Consider the following 8,197-nt stretch of genomic DNA (forward strand, 5'->3'; position numbering starts at 1 on the left):
AGATACCCCTCTCTCTCTCTTTCCTTCCTCATTCGTCTTTCCCAATGACCAGCATAGAGAGAAGCTCATAAATCACTCCAGATTTCTCTAAAAAGATCCCTCTAAACACCTGCAGGTTTTATGTTCTTAGTGCATATTTTAGAAATCAAGTTCTCTAGAAGGAAATTCAGGTCAGGAGACAGGGTGGGTAAGTTATGGAAATCTTTAATAATTTGTTGGGCATATAAACGTCAAAGAAGCTTCCTCAGCCTTGGCTAATCTCCTGAGCTGCTTCCAGTTTTCACCAACTGAAATGTGCATGTCCTCCCAGAGAATGGAGTCTCGTGTGTGTGTGCGCGTGTGTGTGTTCAGAGGGAACAGAGATCGCCTGTTCAGGTAAAACAATCTTCCCTGGTCCAAAGGGAGGCAGCTTTTACTCACGCTTCAATTTCTGAGCATAAGCACAAAGGTCAATTTTTGCTTGGGGTTTCTACTCCCACACTTAAGAAATGTATTGCCTTAAATGTTGTATCATCATTAGAGTGGACGATCTTTAGTGTTTATTTTGTTAAATATTGTTAACTTTCATACTTTCCACTGAAGTCTTCAAATGACTCTAGTTATAACATTACGTATAGCAGAGGCATTGCTGCCATGTGCGATTTATTTCCTGCTGATCTTAGGAGACATGGCTAATATTAATAAAAGTAAGCTACGTAAGACCTTCAGACCACAATCTAAAATGATCCCTGAAGGGAAAAATCGTCATCTCTATGGTAAGTCTATGAAGGTTTTATTTCTAAAACCAAAAGAAGCAAATCTACTCAACCCCCCTTTTACCTCCCCAGACCTCAGATTTGTTTGTTTCCAGATACATTGCCACAGAGTGGCAAAACTTCCCATGTGAAACATCTTCCCTCCTGCCAATAGATAACTCAGCTGCAAACGTGTTCATATCTACCACTAGGAGAGGCAGAGAAGACAGAAAAATAATTCTCCACCCTAGAGATTTATTCTATGTCTGACCTCCAAATGCTTAATTATTTAAAACCAACAAAATGCGTAAGAAATAACAGAAAACAGAAACCTGGTTCTGCCCCACTTCCCCACAAACCACAATCACTCCTCCCCATCGGCATGGCTCAGTGTCCAGTTAACAGTCCCCTGGCTTGGCCTCAAGTATCTAAGATTACTTTCAAATACCCTTTCTAACAAGACCCCAGCAAGAGGCCACTAATTTCTATGGCACAAAAAGCCACTAGAGAGAGATCCGTTTGTCAATATCAACTGGTCCAGCAATTTCCCATCCTCAGACACATTGGCCTATAGGAGCTGGCAGATGTTTAGACAAGATTTTATAAATTGTTCAATATCAGCCCATAATGAACCCCAACTGACCATTCCAAAGCAGCTAAAAGCATCCCAGACCTCCCCCGCTGGGATCCAATAATGCTCTCATGCTGCAACATTATTAATCACGGAATAAAATAGATGAACCTCTTGAAAAATAAGTGTATGATTGATTAAAGGGCAATCTAAGAAGCTATTATTCTTGTTTTATAACCCTAAGTTATATTCACTCAATTTATCTTTCGAGAGGAAATAAATGATTGTTCATTTCTTTTCTGAAATTATATTATATGGATATCCATATAATTTTGCTGAAAATTAAAGTGACAGGCTTGCTACTTTTATGATACCAATCAAAGGGGATCTGTTACTTGACTACAAATTTTAGACTTGTCCTATAATTAGAAAGTGAGTAACACCATAAAGAGGCAGTAGTCTAAGGCTGTTTAAATGTTTCTTTTCCCCCAGGGTAAGAGTGAAAGCCACTGAAAGGAAAGTTAAGTCCCTCCCCCAGATCTTCACTCTGGGTTTAATGTGCATTTTAAGAAAAGGAGAGTTAAGAAATCCTTCCATAAATCTGAATAATTAGGCCAATTTGGATAACTCAGGCTTTAAAACAACAATTATTTCCATCGGTAATTTATTGGTGGGGGGTATGACTCTCCATTATCAATATTATTCTCCAGTTTGGTTTATGAGGAGGTTCAAGAAGCCAGCATCAGAAAGAAATATAAATGCATAGGATGTCAGATCATTTTATTTTGCCAAGTTTTAAAAATTTACACTAACAAGTAATTAGCATACTCAGGGCACAAAAATCTTATCTTTTTTGCAATACATTTAGAAAAAATCATCTAGCGTCACATGTTTCTCCCGATTGTATAATTCTCTTCCATCTGCTTTTTTTTTTTTTTTCAATGATTGGGAGAGAAAGAGTTATTTCACACAGCTTTTCATTAAAAAGGTGAGGTCAGATCACCTGGAGATTATCACTAGGGATCCACCACAAATCATTCTTCTAAGAAAAATCAGCCCCAAACACCATATTATTGTAGACTAGTCTGTTTTTATTTACAATTTAAGATATAAATTAGTAAAGAATTCATGTTAAACAACCAACAAAGATTGTATAACCAGCAATGTTCAAATAAAAACCAGGCAGAATTTATTTACAAAAAGTTTAGATTCCATTGCAATACAACTTGCATAAATTACTAGAAGCTTTATATCATTATAAAAATAAATATCAAATTTGTTTCCACTTCTGAAGTACTCAAGTTCTTCAATCACATTTTATTTCTACTGTGTACATCTTTTACAAATAAATTTACAGTAAATCCTATCACACCTACAGAATATATACCGTGGCAATGAAGTGAGCAATTCGAGATATCCTGAGAAAAACAGATTGTTTTCAAAAGTCACACACATCGGGGAAGCTATACAATGCCGACAAATTCACGTGTGTCCAAAATAGTCTGTTCCGACTGTGAGGGTCTGGGGGTTGATAGTGCTGTGTGGATCCTTCTCTTTTACAGTGGCACAAGATGTGGTCTGGATTTAGACATCTGTTTGTTGTATCTGTAAATTTATGAGCTTGGGAAGAGAGAATGGCCTGCTGACTTTTTTTTTTTTTTTCAAAGCAATTGTGACACCTACCTGTGGACCAAGGGAAAAACTAAATGATCCCCAATCTTTCAGTTCCACACCAACACCATTATAAAAATGAGTTGATCTGAAGTGTTTTCACCTCTTTCTTATCTTCAAGATCTATGATTGGTAATTCTGACTTCTTGCAAAGCAACTCATGTTTTGAGATACTGTTGTGAGCCCCGGGAGAATGTCAGAGCCCTGTCCATTGGGCATGGGTGGAGGGGAGGCTGGGCAGGGCTGATAAAAGACTAGGACGCCTTGTGTCTCTTCAGTCTTACTTTGCAAACATCACCAATAAAGGTTTCTGCTACTCCAAGTTTTGGTAGCCCAAGCTCATCAAAGCATGTGTCTATTATGTGTGTATTATTTAGCATAGTAAAATGGCTCTAAACTGCATACAAGTGCCCAGATTTTAATAATCTATTTTTTCAAAAGAAAACAACAGTAGTGTGTAATATATATATACATGTACTATACATATACATATATATATTACACACACACACACACACACACACATTTTCCTTCCCTAGGCAAAGGAGTGACAGAACTCGTGCCGAAAGAAGGGAATCTATACAACAGAAAAAACAGTTTTCCCCTTAAGGAAAGAAAAGACTGGACAAGATTGAAATGCTGTCTTCCAACCCCATGACCAGAAGCAAGAAAAACACATTAAGCAACTTGGTGCTGGGAGGCTCCAGAGGGTCTGGAAAGCACCAGGGTGCCCACTTACTTGCATTGCTGTGCTCGGCCTTCTATAGGTAGGGCTGGACGCCCCCGCCAACCACCGTGCAGCCCTCGCTGGCATCTGTCAGGGGAGTGGGCAGTTAGAACAGACCCCACAGCCTGCAGGCTGCGCAGACCACGGAGCACCCACCATCCTCCACTCCCAGGCAAACAGCAGTTTGGGAAACCGACTGCCTCCAGGGCCGCCAGCGGAGACGACTTTTGGAGATGTTTCCTAGCTCCTAACTTTCCCCCTTGAACTCCTCTTTCAGGTAGCCTCACCTAGGAGCAACAGAGTCCATATAGCACAGGGGGGAAAAAAACGGTTTTCTTTCCGGAACAAAAACGTTTCTGATTTTCTCTTTTGAAATCAAAACGCCTCTGAGAATAACTGAAACGTTCTGTTTGCTTCTAGCCAATTGCAGAAAAGCGGATTCAGCTGACTCCTTAACAAACGAGACACCCAAACACACCCGGCTTAGACTCAGTCGTTAGGGCGACACGCTGTCATTTGCATTTTGCGGAACCTGAGACAGCTACGATAATAATAGTTAAAATAACAGTAAATTAATAAAAACAAATAATAGCAGGGCACGTCTAAAAGGAGGCCCCCACCATCCCCGGACTCCTTCTCGCCCTCTGCCCTCAGTCTGCTAATTCTGGGTCCCGGGGGCGGCCCCCTGGGTGTTCTTCCCGAACCCTCCCCCCGGCTGTCCCAGGCGCTCCGCCTCCCCGGGGCTGGGGCCGGCTCTCCCTCCCTTCCCGGGCGCCCCCCGCCGCGGGCTGCCTACCTTTCTTGGGCTCGTAGCCGCCGCCCGGGGGCCGGTAGTGGGACTCGAGCGGGTGCGCGCCCGCCTTGCCCGCGTCGCTAGCCGCCTTGGGCGCGCCGTGCAGCGCCTCGCCAGGGGCCGCGGCCGCGGAGTTGTAGCGCAGGAGACCCTGGCCCTGCAGCGCCGCGTTCAAGTTCCCGTAGTTGGTGTAGTTGCCGTAGAAGGGCGACGTGTAGTAGAGCGGGCGGCCCAGCAGCGGCGAGGCGGGGTAGGGCGAGCCTCCCGGCGGAGCCCCGGACGAGGCCGGCGCGGCGGCCGCGGGCAGCCCCGGCGGCGCGCAGCCCGGGCCCAGGCTCGGCTGCTTGAGGTCCGACGTGGCGATCTCGGCCAGCGACCAGAGCTTGGGCTTGCTGGCGGGGGGCGGCGCGCCCGGAGACGTCCGGCTGCCCAGGGGCATCTTGCCGCCACCGCGGGGCGCGGCCTCTGGCGGGGGGCTCAGCAGGGGCGCCTCCAAGCCGGTCAGCGGCGACGAGGTCACGGGCTTGGGCGGCGCCAGGCCCCGCTCGCCCTCCTCCTCGTCGTCCTCGTCGTCTTCCAGGTCGTCGTACTTGTCCTTGCACTCCGAGCCCGATTCGCACAGGGGGTCCCCGGCGCGGCACGGAAGCTTCTCCCCGTCCGACTCGGCTGAGCACGAGTGATCCGTGAGCGAGTCGACGTGCAGGCTGATTCCTGCGGGGGCGCGGGCACGGTCGGGGGCACGCGGGGACGGAGCAGGCCCTGGACCCCCCCGCCCCCTGTCCTGCGGCACTGGGCCCTCCCCACGCCACCCCTCACCTCGCCCCAGCCCGGCCACGGGAGACGGGGAGCCTGACCTCCCCAGAAGAAGGGCCTAAGGAATCGCTCGCTCAGATCCCGCTGACCCCAGAACGACGTGGAGCGGCCGGGGCTCTGGCCCGGACCTGGGGCACCCGGCGGACAGAGTCCTCCCGACCTCAGCTCTGGGCCCCGCCTGGAAAGAAAGCGCCCCTAGACTTTGCTCACCTTCGTCCTCCGCCGAGGTCTCGGTGCCCTCCTGCGCCTTGTCGGGACTCTCGTCCTTGCTTCTGGCCGCGTCGCCCTCGTCCTCGTCCTCATCCTCACTTTTGTTTCTCGGGGCCCAGGTCATCTTGTTCTCCTTCTTGAGGCGCCGGCGCGCGTTGGCGAACCAGGTGGAGACCTGCGTGAGGGTCATCTTGGTGATGATGGCCAGCATGATCTTCTCGCCCTTGGTGGGGTAGGGGTTCTTGCGGTGCTCGTTGAGCCAGGCCTTGAGCGTGGCCGTGGCGTCCCGCGTGGCGTTCTTGCGGTACGCGGGGTCGTTGAGCTGATACGGGTAGGCCGCGCTGCCGTACGGGTGGTAGCTGATGGCTCCAGTCATGCCGGTGGTGTGCGCGTCGTAGGGTGCGCCCTGGAAACAACAACAGCCTGTGAGTGGGGTGTGCGGAGACCCCGCGGGCAACCAGCCGCAGGATGCCACCCCTCCAACCGCCCAACGGCTGCCGTTCCCCCGCGAGTTTCAGGCTCTGGGGCTGCTTGCCTCGGCAAAAGAGTAGGAAAAACGCAGCGTGATTCGGGAATAGTTGTTCATCACAGAAAGTACCGCAGTTTTATTCTAGAATTTTTGAACTATGTCACTTTTCTAAAATGACCCATCTTCCCTTAAGCGTTCCAGAGCCGCGCGTGGCGATGTACACAAACCCTCGCACGTGCGCGCACACAGGCCCACAGGTAGCTCCTTGATATCTAAATTTCTGCCGAGGCTTGGAGTGCCGCTGCCTCCCCAGACTCACTCTTCCCCGCCCTTATATGGTTAAAAATGCACCCCAGAGCCCCCACTTCACTATTCACTGTTCTAAAGCTGGGCAAATCCAATTTGCAACTCAGAAGCCAGTCACCGTTTCGAATTCTTCAAATACGCCGTAATTAGCATTTTAATTCATCCTTTAACGTTTAAATTCGAGACAGTTGCAGCCTTCTCCAAGGCCCCAGCCTCTCGGTCGCTGCCCAGGAATTTCGCCCAGGATCGGCAGTGGCGACAACCCCGTAATGGCCTCAACAGCCCACAACGTGCTTCGCTGCGGCCGGAGCCCGGCCCAGCTCAGGAACCCAGAGGCTCGCGGGCCGCCCCCAGGTCGTCGGAGCAGAAGCTGCGCTCGGTGCACGGAGAACTCGGGCGGCCGGGACGGCGGCAGGGCGCATGCTCGATTTTTGAAAGCGTGGTCTGCGGGACAGATTAAGGCCGAAACCCGGGCTCCTCGGACCGGACTCGCGAGCTGCAGCTGGAGGCTTGGCTCCCTGGCCCAACTCGGTGACCCCTGCCGCCCCGAGCCCCGCGAGTGAACGCTAACTGCCCGGCCGTCGGCCCAGAGGCCGCAGTGGCGCCGACCCTCGCGCCCCACACCAATGCGGGCGAGCACACGGCCCGCTCCCAACGTCTCCCCGGGCTGCGGTGCGCGAACCGGGGACAAACCGCGCCAGATCCCGGCCCCCGGCGGAGACGCACTTTCCAGGATCTCAGAGAAAATGAGCCGGCGAGCCGAAGGGACGAGCGGCCAGTGCGCGGGTCCCGGCCGGGCCCGGGGACATCCCCGCCGGCCGCGCCCTCCACCACCCGGGGCCCGGTTCAGCCTGTGGGGCGGCAGACCGAGCGGGTGACTCCGGAGCCGCTGCCCGCTGCACCTTCCCCGCGGCCTCCGCCCGCCGAAAACCGACCCGGGTCCGGGTCCGCGCGCTCCGGAGTCCCCCGTCCCTCCCGCGCCCTGTTACCATGTAGGACGGGAAGCCCGCGGCAGCGGCGGCAGCGTCGGCCGAGTACTGCAGGGGGGTGCCGAAGCCGGTGGCCGCCTGCGCGGTGAAGGCCGCCGAGCCCGGGTAGGGGCTGAACGCGGAGCCCGACGCCGAGCGCGCCAGCTCCTCGCTGCGCGGCGCCGCCAGAGCCGATGCGCCGTAGGCCGGGCACGAGTAGAGCGCCAGCGAGCCGGGCGCCTGGTACAGGTAGCCCTGCGGGTAGGACATGGTGGGCGCGGGGCGCCGGGCCCGCGTCACGCCAAGCAGCGGGCAGGGCGCGCGGCGCCCTCCATCCACGCCCGACTGGGGCGCGGCGCGGCGGCGGGCACCCGGACGGCGGGCCGATGCAGGCCGGCCCGGGCACTAGCCTGGGCGGCCCGCGGGCCGGGGTGGCGGCGGGGAAGCGGCGGCGGCGGCGGCGGCGGCGGCAGCGCGGAGCCGGTGGGCGCAGCCGCGCGCCAGGCCGGCGGTCGGGGTTTGGGGGAGTCTGGACTCGGGAGTGAGGAGTTGAGGAAGGAGCGCTCGAGTTTCCGAGGGACATTGGAACGCGGAGCTGTCCGTCACGCGCTCATCTGCATATTCGGGGGCCCGCCCCTCCCCTGCTCCGCCCGCTCCAGCCTTCGGGCCGCGGCCGGGGGAGGGGCAGAGAGCGAGGAGGGAGGCGGAGGAGGGCGGAGGAGACGGAGGCGGGCGGCGGGAGGGACCGGCAGGCTTTTGTGGCGCAGCCGCCTCTCTGGCAGCTCTGGCCCCAGCCCGAGGCTCGCAGCCCTGCAGCCCGGCCTGGCCGCTCTGCGTCCCCCGGCGCCCATCCCACCCACTCCCACGCCCTCGGAGCCAAGTCCCCTACCCTTCTCTGGCCGGCTCCCACGGTCCCAGGCCACGGTCTTCGCCGC

General features: G+C 54.2%; 1 protein-coding gene across 1 annotated transcript; it reads right to left on the reverse strand.

Moving 5' to 3' along the window:
* Positions 1-2,060: 2,060 nt before the first annotated feature.
* On the reverse strand, positions 2,061-7,805 carry IRX2 (iroquois homeobox 2). Its single transcript, XM_064375849.1, has 5 exons — positions 7,284-7,805; positions 5,520-5,925; positions 4,500-5,207; positions 3,716-3,790; positions 2,061-2,988 (listed from the first exon to the last, which is right to left on the reverse strand). Exons 1-4 carry the CDS (start codon positions 7,530-7,532, stop codon positions 3,738-3,740), a joined length of 1,416 nt encoding a protein of 471 aa, XP_064231919.1. The 5' UTR covers positions 7,533-7,805; the 3' UTR covers positions 2,061-2,988; positions 3,716-3,737.
* Between the last annotated feature and the right edge of the window lie 392 nt (positions 7,806-8,197).

Source organism: Aotus nancymaae, unplaced genomic scaffold, assembly GCF_030222135.1.
Source record: "Aotus nancymaae isolate 86718 unplaced genomic scaffold, 86718_ANA_hifiasm-v0.15.2.pri h1tg000014l, whole genome shotgun sequence".
Lineage (NCBI taxonomy): Eukaryota > Metazoa > Chordata > Mammalia > Primates > Aotidae > Aotus > Aotus nancymaae.

Excerpts from the sequence above, each read along its gene's own strand:
- IRX2 (XM_064375849.1), bottom strand. The coding sequence starts at position 7,532 with ATGTCCTACCCGCAGGGCTACCTGTACCAGGCGCCCGGCTCGCTGGCG. Across the intron at positions 5,926-7,283 it reads CGGGCTTCCCGTCCTACATG|GGCGCACCCTACGACGCGCA; the intron begins GTAACAGGGCGC and ends TGTTGTTTCCAG. Across the intron at positions 5,208-5,519 it reads GACCTCGGCGGAGGACGAAG|GAATCAGCCTGCACGTCGAC; the intron begins GTGAGCAAAGTC and ends GCGCCCCCGCAG.